The sequence below is a fragment of the Chlorocebus sabaeus genome, chromosome 26 (assembly GCF_047675955.1).
Source record: "Chlorocebus sabaeus isolate Y175 chromosome 26, mChlSab1.0.hap1, whole genome shotgun sequence".
NCBI classification, from domain to species: Eukaryota; Metazoa; Chordata; class Mammalia; order Primates; family Cercopithecidae; genus Chlorocebus; species Chlorocebus sabaeus.
In genome coordinates this window covers 16,049,565-16,074,191 of record NC_132929.1, presented here as the reverse complement: position 1 = coordinate 16,074,191, position 24,627 = coordinate 16,049,565, and the positions used below count along the sequence as shown (strand labels likewise).

The 24,627-nt window shown below is 54.5% G+C and overlaps 1 protein-coding gene across 5 annotated transcripts in view; it reads right to left on the bottom strand.

Moving 5' to 3' along the window:
* Window positions 1–320: 320 nt before the first annotated feature.
* The window catches only part of PAK6 (p21 (RAC1) activated kinase 6), a 38,828-nt gene continuing 14,521 nt past the window's right edge, over window positions 321–24,627 (bottom strand). For 4 of the 5 annotated variants that reach the window (XM_008017064.3, XM_038009830.2, XM_008017067.3 and 1 more), the window contains 9 exons: window positions 24,510–24,621; window positions 12,566–12,774; window positions 11,066–11,719; window positions 5,094–5,591; window positions 4,818–4,951; window positions 4,334–4,460; window positions 4,130–4,255; window positions 3,547–3,681; window positions 322–1,932 (listed from right to left, as the gene is read on the bottom strand). In XM_008017064.3, coding sequence (XP_008015255.3) covers window positions 1,765–1,932; window positions 3,547–3,681; window positions 4,130–4,255; window positions 4,334–4,460; window positions 4,818–4,951; window positions 5,094–5,591; window positions 11,066–11,719; window positions 12,566–12,769 — 2,046 coding nt within the window. In that variant the 5' untranslated portion in view covers window positions 12,770–12,774; window positions 24,510–24,621 and the 3' untranslated portion in view covers window positions 322–1,764. Of the gene's footprint in view, window positions 1,933–3,546; window positions 3,682–4,129; window positions 4,256–4,333; window positions 4,461–4,817; window positions 4,952–5,093; window positions 5,592–11,065; window positions 11,720–12,565; window positions 12,802–24,509; window positions 24,622–24,627 lie in introns of all 5 variants that reach the window. The other variant, XM_038009831.2, reaches the window with a different exon arrangement.

The window sequence follows — 24,627 nt, the reverse complement described above, 5'->3', positions numbered from 1 at the left end:
CCGGGGTCGGGGTGAGGAGCCGCAGAGGATGGGAGAAGCCGACACGTAGGGTGGTCGTCAGCCACTGTGCTCACCCTTAGCAAACGCAGCGCAGGGTCCTGGCTTTCCTTGTGGGCTCTTCTCCCCTGGGAGAGTAGCCCGGTCTGTTTTTCATCGCCTTCATTCCCAGGGGCCGTTCACTTCCTGTTTCCCTTCCTCTCTGCCTGCCTTTCGGGCCCACAGGTCACCAGGGAAGTTGGGTGTTCTGTGGTGTGGCTGCTGGAGAGCTCATGTGGGGAGGAGGGGAGGCTCCACGAGATTCACCCACCACAGGCGGCCCCCCCTCCAAGACCGCCGGTCTCGGCTCCCAGAGACACAGGAAGCCCAATGGCTTTGAACACTCAATTTAATTTAAAACAGGCACAAGTGCAAACAATTCACAAAAATTTCTAGGGAAGATGCTTTTGTTTTGAAAACTCTGACCCTTAAAAAAAAGTCCTTGCAATTTCTTTGCCCCCATGTAGGTCACTAGGGAGCAGAAGAATCTAAAAATATTATCTAGATAGAAAGGGTCCAGACACCTGAAGTTCTTTCCTGGAATTCCATCTCACAGCAGCCCTGAAGTGGGGCGGGGCCGAGGAGGACAAGGAGACAGCTGTCTGTGGAGGCAGCCGGGGCAGATGGTTTGCACAAATGGGTGCCTGTGACCTTGACGTGATGGAAACCCGGAGGTGGTTCGCCTTCTCTCCCAGATAGGGTTCTGAAGAGAACAATGGGTCCCTGATGACCTGGTTATTGGGATAAACTTGAAAGGTAACACAGTTACCATTCCTTAAATTCCTGTCTCTGGCCCTCACGCTGCACAGTACAGGAGAAGCTCAGAAGCCTCCCGAGCCCCCAGGATGTGTTAGACTTAGCAGGGACCACTCCACTGGCCAGGTAGACACAGGACTGGAGAGGTGGAAGCCAGGCCAAGAAAGCAGGTCCCTTTAGGCCAGAACTTAGTGGGAGAGAGGATGGGGCAGCCTTCCTGAAGCTGGCTGTGGGTGACCTGAAGGGACCTGGGCTGTCAAGGTGGCTTTCCTCCCCTTACACACACACACACACACACACACACGATGTTCTCTCCATTCTGTAAAGTGAGAGCACCTTCACCACCAACCCCATTCTTTCTTTTTCACTCAGAAATTGCCCCCTCAATCCCTGCCCACAGCCATGGCCTGGAGCAGGCCATTCACAGTTCTGGGCAGGGAGGGGCCGTACAGCTGGGACTGCACCTTCAGGACATCAGACGTGAGGGAGGAAGCGGGATTCAGGTCATAAAAACCACCCCGTGGCCCGTGGCCCGTGGCCCTCTCGAGACCCGAGGTTTGAAGCTGGAGCTGAGAACAGCAAGTATCTGTGGAGACCAGCAGTCTGCCCTCTGCAGTGGCCTAGGACGCTAGTGGACAACTACCTTTAAAAAACCACAGTAGCCTTTTCTACTGTGTTGGCTGCAGAGGCCAGGAACGCTGGTCTCTGCATTTCTTAGAAATATCCCTGTGCAGATATCAAGGGGTCATCCTGTAGAAGGGGTCTCCATCTGGGGACTCAGGAGGGAGAGACACTGAGGGGGCAGGTCCGGCCTGGCCCAGTGGGCTGAGGGGCAGAGGGTGGGGCTGGGGCTTCACATTTCAATCTTTGGAGAGAATACTGAGAGGAGGAGGCAGGCAAGCCCTGCCGGCAGGCTGGCTGCCCCGTGTGCCCTGCCTGTGGGCACAGGTGGCAGGTGTACTCAGAGTGGGCTCAGCAGGTGGAGGTCTGCTTGCGGTAGAGCTGGATCAGGGGCACCAGGCACTCGGGTAGCCCTGTCTGCAGCAGGAAGGGGTGGTCTAGGAGCTCCTGGGCTGTGGCTCTCTCTTGGGGGTCCCGCACCAGCATCCGCTCCAGGAAGTCTCGCAGCACTGGGGAGACCTGTAGAGACAGGGCAGTGAGATTAAGCCACAATTTGCAGTCACTTTGGGGTGACCTAATTGCCTGGCCCTGTCATTGTTTGAAAGTCTTGAATTCGCTGGTTTTTTAACTTCCTGTCCCCTTGCCCCTCCCCACCCCCCAAGGCTGTCAGTATTCAGATGCTATAGCTCTGTGGAAGGGGCAGAGAATTGGCATCAGTGATCCAGGCCTGGCTCTATCCCTGATCTCAGGCAAGTCACAGTTTTCTCTAGGCCTCAGTTTTCTCATCTGTAAAATGGGCTAGTGATAAAGTATGCTTGCCCTGTCTGCCACATAGGGCTTTTGAGAAGATTTTAAAAACAGGTCGTTGGGTGCAGTGGCTCATTGCCTGTAATCCCAGCACTTTGGGAGGCCAAGTTGGGCAGATCACAAGGTCAGGAGTTTGTAGACCAGCCTGACCAACATGGCAAAACCGCGTCTCTACTAAAAATGCAAAAATTAGCTGGGCGTGGTGGCACATGCCTGTATTCCCAGCTACTCAGGAGGCTGAAGCAGGAGAATTGCTTGAACCCAGGAGGCGGAGGTTGCAGTGAGCCGAGATCACACCACTGCATTCCAGCCTGAGCAACAGAGACTCTATCTCAAAAACAAAAACAAAAACAACAAAAACAAACAGGTCAAGGATGAGGAAGTGCTCTGAAAAATAGAAAATAAAGTGAGACCTGAAAAGGAAGATTTCTTTGTTGCTCTAGGCCTTAGAGTCTAAGGCAAGGGCTTATCTTGGTTCATTTTGAGCCAGTATCTTGGCATGAGGCTCAGTCTTGGGCAGAAGGCTACATCCTCTGAGCAATTAGCCAACTAGAGATCTTTATATGCTAATTTTGGAGTTAGCGGTGCAGGCTCCAAGGAGCAGTTGTCCTGGAAGATGTTTCCGGTTGGTCCTCTCATCCAGCTTTGTGTTGGGGCCACAGAACTCTTTTTTTGCTATTTAGAGGCGAGGCTTCAGCCCCCTGAGACATTTCTAGCTTTGGCCACCAGATGGCGATGCCACTTAGCAGCCTCGTGCTGACCTGCCAGCAGGGGGCGTCCACGGTAAGGCCTGCGGGGTTGGGGCGGATTTGGCAAAAAGGGTTACATGTATACACGTCCATGCACATATACTGGCTTTAAGGGGAATGCTGTGGCTCAGCTGTGTCGGGGTGTGCAACAATGGAGCATGAGCCAACTCGCCGTGATGGACAGGGACATGGAATCATGGTACGGATCTCCTGACACTTGGGGTAGAAGGGTTTGTGCTCAGTGAAGCTTCTCCAGATTCCTTCCGGGACAGCAGGGATTGCTGGTGTCCTGGCTTTCCCTGCTCATGGGCCCCCCTGGGCTTCCGACCAGTGCCTGCCGAGTAGCAACCATCCTGCCACAGCCGTGGGAGGCGACTTGTTGGAGCGCACATGCGAACTTGTGCATAGATGCGGCTCCACACCCAGGTGCAGGTTTTGTGTGGAGAAAGAGGAGCCTTTTCCAGGAGCCCAGACCGTGTAGCTTCTGTGGAAGGGAGATGCTAGGAGCCTAGGCTCTGGTCCTCTTGCCTCAGGAGGAATGGGGTCTGCGAGGTCGCACCCTTGTGTGCCAACTGACCTTGTGAGAGTTTTTCAGCTTGGGCGGGGGGCTGTCCCGGAGCCTCTTCATGGCTTGCACTGGGGAGTCACTGAAGTAGGGTGGCTCCCCATCCACCATCTCAATCACCATGATGCCCAGAGACCAGATATCCACCTGCAGGAGGAAAATGTCCCTGACCCCATGGCCAGAGCCTGGCCTGGCCCATTGCTAGCCGTGTTCTGGTGGCGGCAGTGGTGGAGGGGGGACAGCTGGCCCCAGCTCTCCTTGGTGAGTGTGTCTCCTTCCTCCCCCGGCCACCTGCCCCATGGCCAGTTACTGCCTGCATGAGTGACCACTGCCTATAGGGACACAGCTGTCAGTCACTCAGAGAAAGGCCATCATCCATGGGAGGCCTGGCCATACCCCATTCTGCCCTTGAGCTGAGCAAACACTTGCAGGACTCGTTCCTGGCAGCCAGGTCATGGGCGGGAGCAGCCCCATGGAAAGGGGAGAGTGTTGACTAGGTGGGACTCTGACAACCAGGGCTGCTTTTGGTGAGGTCACCGGAGGGGACACAGCAGAAGGGCTTTTGGGAGGTCTGGGGGGTGGAGGGAACTGTTACCTCAGTGGCATACAGAGACCTGGAGATCACTTCAGGAGCCATCCAGTAGGGGGTTCCCACCAGGGACTTCCTCTTAGGGACGTCTTTGCTGATCTGAGCACAGAATCCGAAGTCCGAGAGCTTCACCTAGGGTTGAAAGCGGAGTGAGTGGTGGACTGGGAGGAAGTGGGAGCGTGGCTATGCCAGGGACAGTATGGAACCTACCCTGCCATCCAGGGTCAGCAGGATGGAGTCACTCTTGATGTCCCGGTGGATGACACCCTGGGCATGCAGGTAAGCCAGGGCCTGCAGCACAGCCTCACACACAGTGGCGATCTGCTCTTCATTCAGCCTGGATAGGAAGGTGGGGCCGCCCGATGGAAGAGAGCGTTAGCTCTGGCAGCTTGTGGGGTGGCTGAGCAGAGTAGGAGTCCCTGGTGCTAGGCCCCATGGCTCCCAGGCAATCTGTTTGGCAGCACAGTCGGGCCATAGCCCTGGTGAAAACGGGCCTGAGCCTTGGATAGAAGCCACCCTTCTCTTCTCTATTCCCAAGACCCCTGGATGCCAGTTACCCCAGCAGGCAGGAGAGCCCAGGATGATCCAACAGGCATCCCAAGTCTTCTGGGCCACAGGCAGCAGAACACATTGCCCTGGCAGGGCCATGGTGAGGGCAGCCCGCATTCAGGATCCAGCCCTCCCAGCTGCCCACCTGACTTGGGAGACGATGTCTGTGAGGGCTCCTCCCTGCAGGAACTCCATGAGCACCCACAGCTCATCGCCCACTAGGTAGCTCTTGTACATCTCCACCACGTTGAAGTGCTGGTAGTCCCGCATGATCACCACCTGGGGGCAGGTGGGGGCCTGAGTGCCGGGCACGGTGCCCAGAAGCATGGCCACCCACTGCCCCTGCTCACAGATGTCCAGCCTGGCTGGCTGTTCACTGCCCATCCCCAACGCCCCCGCCCGTCCTGCCCTGTCCTCCCACCTCGTTGAAGAGCAGCTCCCTGCGCTGCTGCTTCCTGAGGTCCATCATCTTGACGGCCACCTGGCGGCCTGAGTGCTTCTCCCGGGCCAAACAGACGATGCCGGTGGAGCCCTCGCCAATCTTCACGTAGCTGTCCAGCAACAGCCGGGGGTCACCCTGGTCCACCACCATCCTGAGTGCAGCCTTGAACTGCTCATGTGTCACAACACCTGTGTCCTCACCAGCCAGAGTGCCCTTGGCAACCGTGGGGTCCTGGGGCAGGTACAGGTTGCTGGTGCTGATCTGGGCGTGCCAGGTGCGGGGGGAACCTGCTGGGGAAGACCGGCCTGGAAGCGGGCCTGCGGCCGGGGCTGTGCGGAGGGACTTCTGGGGGCTGCTGGTATCCGAAGTGGTCAGAGGGCTGAAGGTCCCCACTGGCTGGTCCGAGGGCAAGGACTGGGCCTTGGCCACCAGGCTTGGAGGGTTGTCTTTCTGTGGCGGTCGAAAAGAGGAGTTGGGCTGCAGGGACAAAGCAACAGTACGGGGCATGGCTGTGGGAGCATTTGGAATCACCTTCCCAGAGGCAGGGACTGGCTGCCGTGACCTCTGGACTCTGGCAGGGTCAGGCAGGGTGTCAGATCAAACTAGGGAGGTGCTCTGAGCAAAGATTTTCAGACGGAGCTGAAGCCCAGCCACAGTCCTGTGTGAGCAGCCCCCCGCAGGGCACCAAGCTGGGCAGGCCCAAGACAGCTCCTTACACTCGCCCTACTGCACCTGGGAAGACAGAGAAGGCCAACTCCCTGCGGGGTCCTGTGCTGGGTATTTCTTCCTTGGCGATTGATAGCTAGACCCCAGGGAGGCTGCTGTAAGGCAGAATCTTCCTCTGTGCTAAGAGGCTGCTTGAAGAATCTGGGTCAGAGGCATTCTTCACTCCCAAGCTCCTCCACTCCAGAACCCATGGGGGCAGAAGAGGCCTGGCAGTGGGGTGGGGAGCAGTGGGCAGCTGTGTCTCCACTCCCCGAACCAAGGCAGGGGAGCCACACCTGGGGCCCGATAGCCCTGCTTGTGCCTGCAGCAGGTAGTCTGTGAATCTGTGCTGGAAGGTTATGTCCCTGACAGAGGACCACAGAGGTATGTCACCATCTGGGGGGTCCTCGGGTGTCTCCCCTGGGCTGGGAATCTGGTGCCAGAGAGATCTGGAGTTAGGAGGGTAGGTCCAGCCAAACCCAAGCCTTGAGGCCAGGGATGAGGAGATGTCTTAAAGACCCCATAAAGGAATCCTTCCACTTCCTCCTTGGCATGAAACTCCTGGCTAAGGAGCCCCCGGGAGGGAGGAGAAGGTAGGGGCCTATCCTCATGGGCTCTGGCGGGGAGGGAGGGAAGCTGGAGCAGAGGGGCAGCCTGGGCGCCCAGTGAGCCCTGCTCAGGCCCAGCCCTGGAAGCCTGTGAGGCTTCTTGCTTTTCTGAGCCCAAGCCCCCTGCTCTCTCTGGCAGGAAAGGCGCCCACCCATCTTTGGGTTCTCCCCAAGGAGCGGTGACATGCACCATGACCCCTCCCAGGGATTATGTGTTTTTAAAGGGCACCTGGAGAGGGATGCTTCAGGGGCTGCAGAGAAGGCCTTCTAGGAACTTCTGCAAACCCATCATGTAAGCCATTGTCTTAGGTGCCCAGTGGGTCCTGGTCCTGATCCCTGAGCTGAAACAACTTACAGGAAATCTCAAGCAGTAAGTTTGGGCTGGGATGCTTGCTCAGGGACCCCAAACCCCAAATCTAGGCCTTGGGCCCCACCAGAGTCTTTTCAATGTCTTTAGCAACCCTCACTCCCTTCCTTCCCCGACTCCCCACGGCTTCAGGGCTTCCACTCTCCAGTCAAGTCCCTGGCCTGCTTAGGGTAGAACACCTACTGGCCGACAGCCACGCTGGGCCAGACTTCTGCCACCCCCACACCTGCCTGCCCACCCGTGTGTGTGCTTGACCTTCACAGGAAAGAAGCTAGAAATTCTCCCAGGACTGCCTGGACTCACTCCATCCCTAGAGAGTGCATTTGGACAGTAAACATTCTCCCATGTCGTCGCCAGCACCTGACTGTCACCATCCAGTGTGACACTGTCACCATCCACTGTGTAGTGGAGCAGTGGGACCCCTGGACTGGGCTGTCAGGACCTGGGGCCCGGCCCTGGGCTGCTGTACCCTGCAGTGAGCCTTAGGCGAGTCATCTTCTCTGAGCCCCAGTCTCCGCTACGAGGCAGGGACATGCGCAGAACTGCGGACTTCCCACCTCACAGCCTGATTCAGTGGGGCCCTAGAGCAGAGACTCTGCATTTGAACAATGTCCCTGCGTCCTAGGAGGCTCATGGAACGTACTTTGAGAAGCTCTGCATGAGTGGGCAGTATGATCTTATGGCCTCAGGGAGCCTCTGGGAGGGCTGTGAGGGGGGTGGAGGGAGCATGGCCATGACTGAGGCTATGATGCCAGTTCCTGGGAACAGAGGTTCCATGAGATGTCACCAGGCAGGGACAGGGAGGGAAGTGGGGCAGGGCTCACTGCATCACACAGTCAACCTGTAGAAAGGCTCGGGGTGCTAAGGAGGCTGCCTGCTGGCCTGAGTGTGGACTTAACTCAGAAAACATGCTCTCCAGGCACCCATCCGTGTGGGTCGGGGCAGAAGCTTGGGGACCACCTAAAGCTCCTCTTGAGGTGACTCTGATGACCTCTCGTCCTGAAGCTCCTAAGAAAGGCTCTAAAATGAGATCATGCCCCTCCTGGCCTCCAGGGCTTCTTCCTGGGCCAGCTCTGCTCTGAGGATGTGTGGGCGTGGGAGCAAGAGCCACGTGGACAGGCCGAGGTGGGGGTTCCTTCCCTGTCTCCACGGGCCAGGTCCCTGTGCTGCTGCTGCTGCTGCGGGTGCTGGCTGGGCTCAGGGCGGAGCCTGCGTCTGGAGACTGGGGGAGGGGTGGCCCAGCCAGGAGCCCAGCACCAGCAGAGTCTGGGACACAGGCTGGGGAGTCCCAGGAGCTGGCTCGGTCTTCAGCCTGGCAAGGTCGGGTCCCCAGTGTCCTTTCATCGGCTTCACTGCCTGTTCCACAGGGAGGGAGCTTTTATCAATGTAATCACAAGCAAGGATCAGATGAAACTTGTGAAGCCACACAAGAAAGGGAAAGGGGGACACGACAATGGAATTAATTAATTGTTATGGGCTCTGGATTAATTCTGAAGTTACTCATGTGACAGACCTCTTGGGAAGAAAGCCACTAGAAGAGTCACGCCTACATTTACATCAATGCCTCATTTCCCGCCCTGAGCCATGCTTCTCCACTGTGGGCTCAGGGGGCTGTACTGTAAGTATCCTAAAGGGGAGAGGCCATGGCATAATATTTTTAAAAATAATAAAGCCGGTCTGGCATGGTGGCTCAGGTGCCTGTAATCCCAGCACTTTGGGAGGCCAAGGCAGGTGGATCACTTGAGGTCAGGAGTTCGAGACCAGCCTGGCCAATGTGGTGAAACCCCATCTCTACTAAAAATACAAAAATTAGCTGGGTATGGTGGAGCATGCCTTTAATCCCAGCTACTTGGGAGGCTGAGGTGGGATGATCACTTGAACCCAGGAGGTGGGGGTTGCAGTGAGCCAAGACTGTGCCACTGCACTCCAGCCTGGGCAACAGAGGGAGATGCCATCTCAAATACTACTAATAAAGCCATTTATTGAGGGCTTAGCACTTTGACAAGTGCCTTCAATGCTGTATCTCATGTAATCCTCATAACCCTGTGGGTTGTCTGGTTGTCCTGTAGGCACTGGAACCCACGGACGCCCATGATTGCTGACTCCCCTGCTGCAATCCCACTGGTGCCATGTATCCTTGACATATATCGGAGTACACAGTGGGTGCTTAACCAATGTTTGCGCTTCTGACTCTAAGTGGAACATGTCTAAACCCTGCAAGCTCCTAACAAACTGTCTTGCCTCTTTGGCCTCTGTGCCCCCAAGCCGTGTCTTCCTGTTCTCTTTAGCTAGAGAGACTCCAGGCCTCCCTGCCTGGGGCTAGGTACAGGAGCCCCGGAGTCTATACTCAGACCCTCCTGCAGCCATGCCTGGCACACTGCATGGCCTCTGTGGCTTAACTGCTGTTATGGAAGCTGCTGCGAGTGTCCAGAGTCAGCTCCAGTGCCAAGGGCTGCTGGCTTGATCTGGGGGCTCCTGGGGTAGGTGGTGGAGGAGGAGGAGGAGGAAGGTTGATGCTCCCCATCTGTGTTATTGAATTTGCTTAAGGCAGTGGTTCTTAATGGGGGTGCTCAAGTGACATTCGGCAATATCTGGAGGCATTTTTGGTTATTCCAACCGGGAGTACTACCAGCTTCTAGTGAGTAGAGGCCAGGAAGGCTGCTACAGTGCAAGGAGAGCCCACCACAAAGGATGGCCTGACCTGAGCGTCAGCAGTGCGGACACTGAGAAGCCCTGGCCCAGAGCAGCTCAGGGGGTCTCAGCCTTGCTGTTGAGAGGTCTGGCTCCAGAGCAGCACTCTCAAAAGGTGTGTCTGAGTTGCCCAGAAGGAAACCACTGCCCTGGATTTGGAAGTATGGTGTTGTCGAGCTCAAGATAACTACCACCTGCTCCCACAAGCATGGGGGACATTCCAGCACACCCCGCAGCAGTGGCCACGGTGAGTACTCAGTGCACTGTGCAGGGATGGACAGGCCTCTCCCCGCAGCAGTGGCCACGGTGAGTACTCAGTGCACTGTGCAGGGATGGACAGGCCTCCCCCCGCAGCAGTGGCCACGGTGAGTACTCAGTGCACTGTGCAGGGATGGACAGGCCTCCCCCATGCTGTGGAGAGCTGGCAGGAGCCCAGAAAGATGCAAATGAGTGCCCAGCCCAGTGTTGACAACCCCTTTCTCAAATCCCTAAGGCCTCCCAGCAGGACTCCTGAGAGACAGAGGGAGGTCAGGCTCCGATTCTCACCTTCCCAGCAGGGTGTACTGTCCTGATCTTACCTTAGTTTTCTGGTCGAGTCTCCCCAGGGGCACAGCCTTCCAGACACCCTGCAGCTCACAGATTCTCATGTTCCTCTCACAGGTACATCAAGCCATACCCCATGGGGATCCCAACCCACTGTCCTTTAACCTAGTAGGGGACTGGAGTGCACAAAGCCAAGAACTTTCTCTGAGTACCTCAGCCGGCAGGCAGTGACCGAGAAAGGTTGTAGTCCAGGCCATCCCCAAACCCACACCCTGTGCAGGCCACACTCACCCCACTGATGACAGGGGAGGACCCAGGCTTGTCTTAAGGCCCTCCCAGGAGGAGGGGAGGCTCTATTGCCCATGCCCCTGTCAGCAGTCGTTTCTTAGGCCTGCCTTCCACCCTCCCAGGAGGGAGCTAAAGAACAAGTGACTGCTGTGCTTGTAAAGCCTTCATACGCGAGAGTCATGAGCCAAGAGGGCCCGGGCCAGACAGGCAGCCCCAGAGTACTCCCCACCTTCCTTCTCTGACTCATTCTCCATCATGCCTGGGGGTGTCTCACCCTCTCTCTGTCAGTCTCCTCCTCTGCCAAATGGGGAAGGAGGTTACTGTCACTAGGGACAGGAAGCTGCAGAGCCTGCAAGAAGTGAAAAGGTGCTCCACTCTGCCTGCCAAGAAATGTCACTTTCTCACAAGAAAAATGCGCATCTGAAGCAGTCACACATGCCACAAGTCGGTCTCCTGCTGCCCCCGGACAAGGCAAATCCAGCTTTTCCTATGGCCACACACTCGGGAACAAATAATGACAGAAATGGGAAACAACACAACTGCCACAGAGAAAAGAAGGAAAGGAAGGGAGGGAAGGAGGCGGCCAGCCACCCTCCTCAGAGGAGAGGTTACCGTGCACATTTCTGCCGCCTTAGGCGGAAGCAGTCCCGGGAGCCTCTTTGCAAGTCCTCCAAGGGGAAGGCCAGGCAGGGCCTGCGTCCCTACACCCACTCCCCAGTGGACACCCGCAGACCAGGCTCCTGACTCACCTTGCTCTGTGGTGGAGGGCCTGGCTTGCTGCTGCTTGGAGGGGCCGTGGCAGCAGTGGACAGGAACATGCTTCGGAATAGCCTACGCTTCAGGCTGCTCTCCTGGGTCTTAGGGCTAGGGCTGCCTTCCCCACCTGGCCTGCCCGTGGCTGAGCCCACCAGGCAGGACTGTGGCCGGGCCTCCTCAGAGCCATGCTTGGCAACCTTCATTCCACGCCTGCCAGTGGCTGTGGGGGGTGAGGCTCCTGGTGGGGAGCTCTGCAGGCAAGCACCCAGCTGCAGACAGCGCTGTGAGGCACCCTGAAATTCGGCGGGGCCCAGGGACTGTGCCTTTGCAGCCAGCCCATTGGGCAGGACCCGTGGGCTCTGTGGCTCGGGCCACGGCATCTGCTTGTGGCCTGCTGGTGTGCCCCCATTGCAGCTGAGGTAGAGGCCGTGGGGGTCAGTGCGCTCAGACTGGGGACTCTGGAGGTACATGTCTGGGTCGGTGGCCCAGTGCTCATCCCCCAGCAGCCCCAGGGACTGTGCCCGCCGCCGGCTAGTGGGACTGCGGCCGCGCAGGGTGTTGGAGCTGATGACTGACAACTTCTGGATGTCGTTGAGCAGCCCCGAGATGTAGCCATCCACAGGCACCGCGCTGCCCCGCACCACTGTCTGTAGGGGAAGAGAGAAGTATGTGGGAGCCGCCTGATTGTGGCAGGGAGGGGCAGCCGGGACATCAGGGTCAGAGAATGTCCTTGAGGGCCCTGGGGAGGACTGCCTAAAGACCTCCCTGCTGTGTCGTCCACCCATTAAGTTTTCCATAATTGATCAGGGCCACTGTGGGTCCCACCTGTGCTGGATGCAGGGCTGCGGGGAGAAGGCCCAGCATCAGCAGAGCAGATGGTGAGTGCCATGGGGCTGCATCCGGCATGCCCAGGGCTGTGGTCGGCTGGGCCAGGGAGCTGAGGCTCAGGGGGTGGGGCTCCATTCTCTAGCTCCACGGGTGACTGGGAGAGACGTGCCCAGCCCACTGAGGAAAACAGACCAGGCCAGGGGCTGCTCCACACACGCTGGCGTCGTGGCCTCCAAACCCTGATAGGGCCCCTGATCCCAACTTCTGCCAGGCTCTTGGGTCTACTAGTTCTGACCCTCACAACTAAAATTCTCCTGGTCTGGGAGAGCCCTCGGTCCCTACGGGGCTGCAGGTCCAAATATTGAATGGGACATGTCCTAAAAGACTATTCGTTGTCATCTGAAATATAAATGCAATTGAGCTCTTACATTTTCATGTGCTGAATCTGGCAACCCCACCACGCTGCAGAGAGGGTCTCCCCGGGCTCCTTCACCCTGGCTTACGCAGGGAGAGAATGGCAGGCTGACAGGCAGGGAGTTAAAATGGCTGGTGAATTGATAGCTGTGAAGTAGGTGGTCCCTCCAGGGGCCTTTCTGAAGTTTAGCCAGGCATGGTTGTCTGTGTACTGGGAGAGGCTGAACCTCATCCCTGCCTGCCCCTCTTACCTTCATGGGCTGGAGCTGCACCCGTGTGATTCGCGAAGGGTCCACCACAGGCTTGGGGCGCCGCAGTGTGTCCAGGATGTTCTGCCATTGTGGGGGAAGGCCCACAAACTTGCCTTCTTTGGGGTCGAAGGAGGTGTGGACACGGTGCTGGAAGTTCTGTGGGGCTGAGATCTCAGGGCGTTTCTTCTTTTTCTTTCGAAACATGGTGCCTGTAAAGGTAGAGTCAGGTCGAGCTCCTGCAGGAAAGAGGGGTGGCTGCAGCAGGGCTGGGGCACCAGGCTCAGGCTCCCTCCCCTCCCCCAGCAAAGCTCCCCTAGAAGCCTAGGGCTTCCCTCCACTTTCATCTCTGCTTCCTCAGGGAAATGGCTGGCTCCCAGCAGAACAGTCCCAGAAACAACAAAAGCGCCATAAATAAGCCAATGCAGACTATAAACAAGGAAAAGGTGTCTTCTTGTCTGTGCCAAGTCCCCTGCAAGCAGGCAGACTCGGGGCGTGTGTTTTGATAAAATCCAAAGCCCATTACAAGTATCATTCCACTGTCAACGAATTTTAAAAAGGGGGAAAGAGGGAGGAAAGTTAGCAAGCTAGTTTTATGAAACGAGTATGACCTTGTTTCTTAAAACCAGATAAGGAGAGTACAAGAAAGGAAAATTTGACTCAATATCATTTAGGAACATAACTATGAAAATCTTAAACAAAACTATCACATTGAATCCAACAGTATATTAAAGTTATTTTTTTGTTGGCTTTTTGTTTTTTTTATTACAACTCAGCTTTGTCCCAGGATGGCTGAACCTGTTAATATGATATATTAATTAAAAAACCAACCAGCTGATCACAGACATGCCGCCTGGGCTGGGAGTATTATGCCTCAGGGAGCCCCCAAAGGGCCTTCACGGTTACCAGGTGCTTTACCTCAATTCCAGAAAGGCCTTGAGCCAAGAGGATAGCCTGGGATGGGTGAGGAGCAGCTAACTTAGGGGTAAAGCTCTCCGGAGAAGGCAGAGAGCACCACCTCCCCTTGACACTCTTCTCTCTGGTGTTGGAGATCTATGTAAAACATCACCTGGGCCGGGCATGGGGGCTCGTGCCTGTAATCCTAGCACTTTGGGAGGCCGAGGCAGGTGGATCACCTGAGGTCAGAGTTTGAGACCAGCCTGGCCAACATGGTGAAAACCTGTCTTGACTAAAAATACAAAAAAATTAGCCGGGCCTGGTGGCATGTGCCTGTAGTCCTAGATACCCATGGGGTTGAGGGAGGAGAATTGCTTGAACCCAGGAGGCTGAGGTTGTAGTGAGCCGATATTGCACCCCTGCACTCCAGGCTGGGCAACAGAGTGAGACTCTGTCTCAAAAAACACAAAACAAAAACACTTAACCTGCAATCAAGCCTGTGTCCCGTGCCTTGCTGATTCTGGCTTTGCCTAAGGTCGTGCTGAGCTCCATCCACAGATGTGACACAGGCTTGCAACGGATGGTGTGGGTAGATCTGAGAGCGGGGAACTGGGGGCCTGGGAAGGGGAGGGACACTTCCAAAGGGCTGCTCTAGTTTTGCCTTCAGGGAAGCCCGGGACCTGGGATCACATGTTGATGGCAGACAGAGTCAGGGCTGCCACTTGAATGCTTTCGGATCTGAAGAGGCTCAAAACAGCTCACTGGGTTCTTATGTATCTGAAAAGGTCACTTCCAGGCTTCAAGAAACAAACTGAAACGTGATTCTTGAACTGAATGCTTGGATTACTCATCCACCCGAAGATCTGGAGTGCAGGACCATCGTGTTCTCTTTTGGCTCCTCCTCTGGAAACAGCATTTTCCTAGTCATTTTGGCAGGTTCTGAAGGAGGTCGCAGACCTGGGAGGCAGCTGGCAGAAAAGCAGGGACCCTGGACAGCCAGTGGTTCCCCACTAGGAATTCACCATGCATGACTCAATCAGAACCCACGTGACATCTCAATGTCAGTCGTGCTGCTGGGTCTGAGGTTCGGGAGTCCAGCAGACACTCCCTAGAGGCAGAGCCACATGGGCAGGACCCTTACAGACCAAGCTTTGCAACAAAATAACCTGTGTGAGTTGCAGGTGAGTTGTAGGGAGTCTCCCACTAATTTGGAGAGACTTTGAACAAGTTACCGAAATGATCTGAGCCAGTGGGGTTAATGAAACACAGCTCATAGGGTTTAGGGTGTGTGAAGTAAGCAGAGTCCCCATACATGATGGCTGTTTCTCTTGTGATGTCACCTCTCTTTGTATCCCTGGCTTGAAGGCCCTCCATACACTGGCACTTGGGCACATACAAGTCTTGGAGTAACACCAAACCACTTTCTGCTTAGACTTACCAGTCAAAGGGGTCATGCCTGATGTCAGTCTGGGACCTGGGGACTTTGCCATATATACATCATGGCTTGGTAAAATTTGTCCTCCTCCCTTTTGGCCTTTGCCTTTTTTTTTTTTTTTTTTTCCTAGAAGGAGTCTTGCCGCCCTCTCGCCCAGACTGGAGTGTAGTGGCACCATCTGGACTCACTGCAACCTCCATCTCCCGGGTTCAGGTGATTCTCTTGCCTCAGCCTCCTGAATAACTGAGATTACAGGCACCCACCACCATACCCGGCTAATTTTTGTATTTTTAGTATAGACGGATTTCACCATGTTGGCCAGGCTGGTCTTGAACTTCTGACCTCAAATGATCCACCTGCCTTGGCCTCCCAAAGTGCTGGGATTACAGCCTTTGCCTTTTGCTACAGAAGAGTCTGTATTCAGCAGGTCTATTCCCCCAGTCTCTTGGACAGACCTGCTATCCCTGGATTCGTTGAGCTGCCTGTTGTGCCCTCCTCCCTAGCTCTGTGAAGTCTTCTGGAGGTGCAGGGACACAGACTGCAGCTGAAGAAGAGCTGGCGAATTCGCCCCCCACCACCCACCCCAGAACACCCCTCTCCCCAACTCCCCTGCCCCTCCCACGCACTCAGCTTTTGCTGGGGATGCACAGGGAGAGCATCTTTAGCAAATGGTCTCAGTGACTCTGGGGGCCTCTCCTGAGTCCACTCTAATAGCGAGCCATTCCGGAACAAGTTCTTCTCAGAGGCGGCAGGGAGGCTGGAGAAGAAAGGACAGCCCAGAGGCTGTCCCAGGGCCAGGGGTGGTGATGGTGAGGGTGGGAGTCGGCAGAAGCAATCAGCTGAGCTCAGGCTTTGGGGGCTAGGGAGTAGAGCTTTAGAAACCAGAGGCCATCACTTAGCTCTGGAAAATCAGCCACCTAAAGGGAGGCTGCCAGGACTCATTTGAAATGTGAGGCCAACACTGCGTGGGACAACATGACTGTGTTAAGTAGGAAATGCGGAAGAATCTACATAAAACTGGGATTAAGGGAGTGAATTTAAAAGGTCCTTGATTCAAGGACTATATATATATATATATATATATATATATATTTTTTTTTTTTTTTTTTTTCTTGAGATGGAGTCTTGCTCTGTTGCCCAGGCTGGAGTGCAGTGATCTCAACTCACTGAGAACTCCACTTTCCAGGTTCAAGTGATTCTCCTGCCTCAGCCTCTCGAGTCGCTGGGACTACAGGCGCGCATCAACACGCCCAGCTCTACTTTCTGTATTTTTAGTAGAGATGGGGTTTTACCATGTTGGCCAGGATGGTCTTGATCTCTTGACCTTGTGATCCACTCACCTGAGCCTCCCAAAGTGTTGGGATTACAGGCGTGAGCCACCGTGCCTGGCCTCAAGGTCAATATTTTAAAAAATCAACTGGATTTCTACATACCAGTAACAACATAAAATTTTTAAAAAGGGCCGGGCGCAGTGGCTCATGCCTGTAATCCCAGAACTTTGGGAGACCGAGGTGGGCAGATCACTAGGTCAGGAGATCGAGACCATCCTGGCTAACACGGTGAAACCCTGTCTCTACTAAAAATACAAAACATTAGCCGGGCATGGTGGCGGGTGCCTGTAGTCCCAGCTACTCAGGAGGCTGAGGCAGGAGAATGGTGTGAACCTGGGAGGCAGAGCTTGCAGTGAGCTGAGATCATGCCACTGCACTCTAGCCTGGGTGACAGAGTGAGACTCTGTCTCAAAAAAAGAAAAAGAAAAAAAATTTTTTTTAAAAGATACCATTTTACATTAAAAATACAAAATATCTAGAATAAATCTAACAAAAAGATATACAAAGTCCTTATATTGGAAAATACAAAACATTATTAAAGATATTAAAGAATGTTCATAGATTAGAAGATTCAATACTGTAAAAATGTCAATTATTCCCAAGTTAACCTGCAGATTTACTTAAATCTCAAACAAAATCCCAGCGTATTTCCTTTGGTAGAAATTGATAAACTGATTCTAAAATGTATACAGAAACATAAAGAACTAGGAATAGCCAAGACAATCTTAATGAACAAAATTGGAGGATTATACTAAATAGATACTAAGATTTATTATAAAGTTACAATAATCAATTTAGCATGGAATTGGCAAAAAGATTGACAAATAGACCAATGGAACAGAAGAGAGAATCCAAAAATAGATCCACTCTTATGAGGTCATTTGATTAATGACAAAGGTGACCCTGCAACATGCTGGGGGAATGGATGATCTTTTTAATAAATGTAGTTGAAATAATTTGATATCTGCATGGAAAAAAAAATGAATCTGGAAGAATGAGCTCATATCGTACTCCAAAATTATGCAGACAGATCACAGACCTCAGTGTGAAAGGTAAAATAATAAAGCCGGTGGGAGTGATGGCGGGCACCCGTAGCCTGGCTGTCCCTTCCCTCAGGTCCAGTGTGGTCATTCCGAGGGGCCCGGTTTGGTGGGCTCTCCTGGAGCCCACAACCTGCTGGGGCCTAAACCTGTCCACACTGATACGTCCCAGACACAAATTAAACGATCAAGGTTTTCTTTGCCCAAAGTGGAATTCTTGATGATATAGATTAGGGGTAGGGGATTTCTAAAGATTTTGCCTATGGTAATTTGCCAATGCAGTGTGAATACAATGGCTATTTGAAGGAAATACATCAAAATATTAGTTGTCCCATTTTCCTGGTGGGGCTACAGGTGATTTCCTTCTATCATATCTTTCTACTCTTTTTCTAAGTTTTCCTTAAAGATGACGGATTGCTTCTCTTAAAAAAATTTTTTTTTTTCTTTTTGAGACAGAATTGTATTCTGTTGCCCAGGCTGGAGTACAGTGGTGCAATCTTGGCTCACTGCAACCTCTGTCTTCCAGGTTCAAGTGATTATTTTGCCTCAGCCTCCTGAGTAGCTGGGACTATAGGCACCCACCACCACGTCTGGCTAATTTTTGTATTTTTAGTAGAGATGAGGTTTCACCATGTTGACCAGACTGGTCTTCAACTCCTGACCTTAGGTGATCCACCCGCCTCAGCCTCCCAAACTGTTGGGATTACAGGCGTGAGCCACTGCGTCTGGCCGAAAACAAAGTATTTTTAAATACAGAGAAGAGTGATCCATGGAGACTGAGTGCCTAAGAGACGCTCGCCCACCTGAATGGGACCAGTGTTGCCCTGGTCATCGTGAGTGAATCATCCAGGACAAAACATGCCCTGACTCTCCTCAGCATCAGGCCACGTCCTCAGAGCACACCCACCCGGTCAGCCAGGGCCTCCACTTGCCATTTCCAGGGCTCCTTTTCCCATCCATATCTCCAAGGCCGCCGGGCTGACGGAGGCAGGTGCTGCACCAGCCATGAGGCCCCAAGGTTAAGTCAAACAGGCCATGCCAGCTGTTACCTGTCACCCCTCTAGCATCTCCATCGGCATGCAATTCATCTAGAGGAGCAGCTTTCCTTCAAGACACCAGGAGGAGGAAGGAGGAGGAAGACACCAGGAGGAGGAAGGAGGAGGACTTCCCCTCAGACAGCCAGACCCTGCCATTTCTCCTGCCTCGCTTGAAAGAAGTGATGTGAGCCTAAGACCCTGAAGTGGCAACAAGCAGAGCGGGGCGGCCAGCTCGGGCACAGCCCCAGCCCCAGCCCCTCCTGACTGACACCTCACCCTAACACAGGGGAGGGAGGCCACACTGAAGACTCCACCTCAGGCTGGAAATGCACCGCCGTGTGTGAGGACTGCTTTGAACTTCCCTCTTCTGGATGTCTGCGGACATCTTCCTGCTGGCTGACTCGTAACTGCATCAGGGGGATGCCCAGGGCTGGGAGGGAAGGGTCCAGCCCAAATCAGTTCAAGAAGCCCCACAGCCCCCTGCTGTGGGGCTTCCTCCAGCCGGAGCCTGGCCAGTGGGGGCCAACAGTTCCTGGCACAGGCTTTCTGAAGGAAATGCTGCTACTTCCAGTAAACCTAAGGGCAGAGCTGGTGGACAGTTCAGGGAGCCGAGGGCAGAGCTGGTGGACAGTTCAGGGAGCCGTGCACCTGGGGTAGCTGAGGAGTGGGACAGTGGTGTTGGAGGAGCGGCAGTCTCAGACACAGAAAGGGAAGGAACTTTTCTTGAGTACCTATTATGTGCCAAGCCCTTTCCGAGGGTTAACTCATTTAATCCTCACAGCGACCCTGAGAGGAGGAATTGTTATCCACAAATCCAGATGTGGCTCAAAGAGGTTCAACAGCTTGCCTGAGGGCGCAGAACCAGGAAATGACCGAGTTGAGGTTTGAACCCAGATCTGATTCCAGAGGCCCTGCTCCGTCCACTATGCTCGCCCCAGACTGAGTTGGCTGTGGTTCTTCTCCCTCCCTGGAGGTCTTTATGAACAGAAGCGGGTGAGATATGGTGAGGGATGTAGGACAGGGCTGGCCCCTCCAGGGAAGGAACCTGCTAAGTTCTTTCCTGGGCTGACCTGTGAGTCAGAGGCCATGGGGCCTGGGGCCGTCCGAACTTGCAGGCTGACCCTTACCTTGCAAGGAACCAGGTGTTTTTCCACCCAGCAAGGGGTGAGTAAAATGTTTCCAAGAGGTCATGGTGGGGGCTGTGATGGTCAGGGGCTGGCATCTAGGAAAAGCTACAGAGACAGCAGGCGTGTGTTCTCTCCAGCACAGGGTGCACCCACAACCCCTCTGCAGGGGCTCAGCCTGACGCCGGAACTTAGGAACACCAAGCCCAAGGCAACCTGTAGCCTTGGCTTGAAGGGGGGTAAGTTTTGTGGCAGACGCTGCTGTTCCGAGGAGACAAGGGGATTCCCAGAGCACGGCACTGAGGCCTGGCTGGTCTAGTGTCCACAGCTGAGAAAAGCAGCTGTACTGTGGACGGGCTACCCTCCCCAACCACGTCTCCTCCCTGGAGAGGAGACATCCCTGTGCCGGGTCCTGGGATGCCAGGGCCAACAGAACCATCAGGGCCCCACAAATGCAGGGTGGCGCTACAGAGGATGAGTCTGCCTTTAAACCTCAAGCCAGAGCGTGGGCATTCAAATGAGCGTCGCTGTGCGAGGCAGACCCCTTGGGAATGTACCTGCCTGTTTCAAACATGCTCTGGTATTTCCAGAACTCCTCTTTGGGAACTGCCTTTGGGGCCGTTGTGAGCCCACCTCAGCTGTCCTCCTAACCCGTCACCCCACTTTTCACCAGAAGTGGTGGTATCCCACGTGGTCACCCACCTGACCCTCCAGACCTGGCCTAGGGTAAGTTTGGGCTGTTTGCACATATTGAGTCCCTTTCAAGGAAGGGACACAGCCCACGGAAGGGATTCCCAAGAACGTGCTGAGGCTGGGAAGCTGGCTTCCAAAAAGTGAGTCTAAAGGGGTTTGCAGCCACTGGAGGGGTCAGCATTGGGTTGGCTGTGTAAGTGCTGGGATTGCCGGGAAGCTGTTAGAAATGAAGCTGGTGGAATTCCCTGCCATTTCCGGGTGACTGGGAAGAGAGGAGGCTGCTGCCTAGTGGGCCAGCTCCTGGGTTGCTGAAGGTGCCAGGGAGTGAGGGGGGGTGTCATGCCCCGGCTTTCTCACAGTGAGGCTCAGCGTCTGCTTATCAGGGCTCAAGTCCTGAGCCACAAGGCCAAGCGCCGGTTCAGCGTGGACCTTGGGCTTGGTGTTCCTAAGTTCCAGCCTGTGACCTTGGCCTACTTGCCTTCTGTAGCCCTCGGCATTTTTGTAGGTGACAAGGGATGGATTAATTCACCTCTGCCAGCTTCTCCAGGCACAGTGAGGGGGAGCATCTGTTCCTGCTCACGGAGGAACTTTGGGCATTTCTCATGGTCATCACTCAGGAAACGCCTAGCGTAAGTTGTAAGCAGCAGGCTCTGGGCTGAGCATTTCACACATGTGATCTCCTCGCCACAAGCCTGTGAGGTGGCACTAGTACTGTCTCCATGATGCAGAGAAGGAGAGACGAAGTGACTTGTTCAAGCCAAGAGGCAAAGAAGGGGCAGCCACGAGTCTGACCCAGAACCGGATGTGAACTTGGCTGTAGTGGCCATCTGCTCCTACCACCACCCTCTTTTATTCTCAGGCCCACCCAAGACACTTTGGGGAACGGCCTATCCTAGAATCACAGCCCCAAGACAGAGGTGAGCCCCCTGAGTGCTACAAAACTTAGGCAAGTACCCGACTACCATCACCATCTTATCTGAGTGGCCTCCAGAGGACCCTGTCACCTCCAGGGCTGGGCCCTGACGCCCTGAGACCTGCAGCAGGGTTTCTTGACCTCTTCGTAACCCCATTTGGGAACTGTCGTCCCACACACATTCTGACAGGTGACAGGCCTCACCCGACCCCTTGGCTGAGAATTACTGTGAACAGAAGACAGTCTTTCACTGGACTATTCTCATTGGCCAGAAGGATTTTTCTCAAACTTTACTTTCAGAAGTTTGTTTAAAAAAAAAAAATTTTTTTTTTTAGAGACAGAGTCTCACTCAGTCGCCCAGGCTGAAATGCAGTAGCGCAATCAGAGCTTACTGCAGCCTCGAACTTCTGGCCTCAACCCACCCTCCCACCTCAGTTGCTTGAGTAGTTAGGACTAGAGGAGCACACCACCGTGCCCAGCTGGGAAATCATACTATTCCTTTATTCAAACAGTATCTGTTATGGACCTACTCTACTCCAGGCTCTGGGGACCATGGTAAACGAGAGGAAATCCTCACTCCTGTGCGGTCGTTTGCTTCTTCCAAACAGATAGGTGCTCTAGGCCAACCTTCTGCAGCCAGAAGAGATGGTCATGCAAGATCTGTGGGGCTCCTGACGTGGTCTGACCTTCCCCTCGGTCCAAATTTCAGTCCCTCTGGTATTCCCAACAGGAGGCTGCCCGCACTCTGCTAGAACTCATTCAGCGATGAAAAGTTCCCCCTGCAGCCCCTGCCTTCTGTCCCCTCTGTCCCCTCGCTGATCCTTATGTGGAGCTGAACTCTGTCTCACCTCAGCCTCCACTGGGGTCCGAGTCTGCCATCTGCTCCTCTTCATGTGACTTGAGAGTCAGGAGAGGCGGCACCCCAGCACCCTATCCTGGCCCCCAAAATACACGGAGGAAGGACATTTCATCTGCTTTTCTGCTCAGCTGTCACCTGCAGCGGAGGAGGGTGCTAGACGCAGGTCGTGGCCCTCATGTGGATGCCCACAAGCTTTAGGCAACCTGCCCAGGGTCACTGTGCTGAAGTGCGGAGAGGCCCTGGGAGGATGAGCAGGACCCTGAAGCTCTGCTGTCCCACTTGAGGGACCCAGAGAGATGCAGCATGGACCAGGGCAGAGCATGACACGTAACCTCCAAATGTTTGGGCTGCCTGCCTTTGTCACCATTCCCATACCACTGGCCCCAGTGAATCCCCAGAGGAGAGATAATGGGCTGCTGTTTAAAAGAATATAATAATACAGCTCGTTCAGTCGCTTGTGTCAACACTCCAGCTGAATGAGTGGCTGAAGAGCAGGCCGGCCAGCCAAGGAAGGTCAATATTGACTCAGGCCCTCCTCCTGGGCCCAGCTTCAGCCTGCACAGATAGTGCTGCGGTCCAGCAGCAGCTCAGGCCACACCAGCCCTCTGACCTCCGTTTACTGTACCTCGAATCCCAACCCTTGCCTATCCCCTCCTGCTGCACAGCACTGGGCTTTCCTGGGTGTGCGGTTATTTCTAAGGCAAGACCTGAAGAATGGCTTCCTGGGAGGGCTGCAAGCCAGGAACCTTCTCACTACCCCAGATTCTCAACAGCCTCTGGACACAAAGGTCTGAGTCCTCAGCATAGAGTCCTCAATGCCTAGGTAGAAGGAACCTCTGGCATCCCTAATCACAAGATTGCCTTTTTTTCCTTCAGCCCTTAACTTTCCAGACCTCTACTTCACCTCCTTATACTCACAACACCACTGTGAGTTGGGCTGACCCTGCTGGGCCCATTTTAAAGAAAGCAGGGAGCTGGAGACAGGAGGAGGAGGTAAGAAAAGAAAGGTATGCTTATAAAGTGCCCACCAGGAGAGACTGTGCTAGGTGCTTTTTATTAGTGTATTTAATGGCTAATTGTAGCTATTGCAAGCTCTGTTTTACAGATGAAGAAACTGAGCCTCAGAGAGAAGTAACTGTCCAAGACATTAAGTGTGGAGCTGGGATTCAAAGTCAGATCTCTCCGACTCCAAACTCCAGGCTCATCCACAATGCCCAGTGCCCAGAGAAGTCAAATGACCTGCCCTGGATCACACAGCTATGCAGAGCAGAGATGGGACTGGAAGCTCAAGCCAGAGGCTCCCTCTGTCCCAGGCAACAGTTGAGGTTCCAGGGTCACCCATGAACACATGAACATGTGTGACATGCAGGGGATGCTGCTGTTTCTGATGCCCAAGCCAGATCCTCTTCCAGAAATGGCCCCTTTCCTCGGTCACCACAAGGTCCAGAGACCCTGAATTAGAGTCTGTCACTACTCGCCCTCCAAGGACCCCTACCTTTACTTTATTCCTATTGCTTTGCTCTAATACCCTCTGACAATAGCTTGCCAAACAGCCAGACTGCCCTCAAAGCTCTCCAGGATGGGAGGACTCGGAGTGATTTAGCCCTTCCCAACATAGCAGCCGGAGGCTGATGAGGCAGTTACTCCCCACAACCGCCTTATGAGGAAGGCATTCGCATTCCCATTTTACAGATGAGGCCATTTATAAGTTCGTAGAGAAGTGAAGCAACTTGTCTAACGAGTCAAAGGCAAAGTCTGGATGGATTCAAACCCCACTCTCTTTGGTTCCAAATGTGTCTTTGGCCACTGTCCTATATACCATGTAGAATTCATGGCATTGCAGGCTGACTCTTAACCTTGCATGGAATCAGGTGTTTTTTTACCCAGTGTGGCAACCTATGCCACACCAGCCACGAAAAATGAGCATGGATGCAGACCTGAGCCCCTCTGCCCCCTTCACCCAGAAAAACAAGTCAGAAAAGCCCCCGCTCCCCCCAAACAAAAACAAAAACACCAGAAGGGGGCAAGATACAGAAAATGCAACGCTGGGAGCTCTCCATGGCTTAGCCTCCAGTGCTCCTAGCAGCACCTGCACTCCAGATCGGATGCCGCCTGAGCAGGTCTGGAGACCTGGGGAATGAGCAGTGGGCTGGGATGTTTGGAGCGGCAGCTTCACCTGTGACTCCTGCAGGAGTCTCCCGCGGCTGCCTCCCACCCTGCCCTGCACAGCCACTGGGCCTGCCACCACCCTTCCTGTTTGGGAACCTCTTCCCCAGCATGAATGCCCTGCACTCTGCCGCGGTGACACCCTCACCCAGGACTGGCATCGGACCTGATGGCAATCAGACCTGAAGATGGGCCCGGGGGCAGGGCGGGCCATTTGAGGCCTTGACGTCTACCAGTCTACCGTTGGGCCATGGGGCAAAGTGGTGGAAGTGACTTAACATGCACCCACTAAGGATCGAGAGACGGCACTTGGAAGGGACCACCTCCGCTGCCTAGCAGTACCAGGAAGGAGCCAGCCCAGGAGGGCCACCTGCCTTCCCACCGTCCCTCTCTGCCTGCTCTTCAAAATGGGTGCAGAAGGCTCTAGGGCCGGGAGCCGCTCGCTCACTCACCTTCCGGCGCCTTCCGCCTGTTCCTCGAGACTCCTCACCCGCTCTGGACCGCTCTCTTAGGCGCTGAGGAGAGGGAAGACCTGGGACCTTCCTGGGCCAGTCCTCCGCAGGCCTGCGC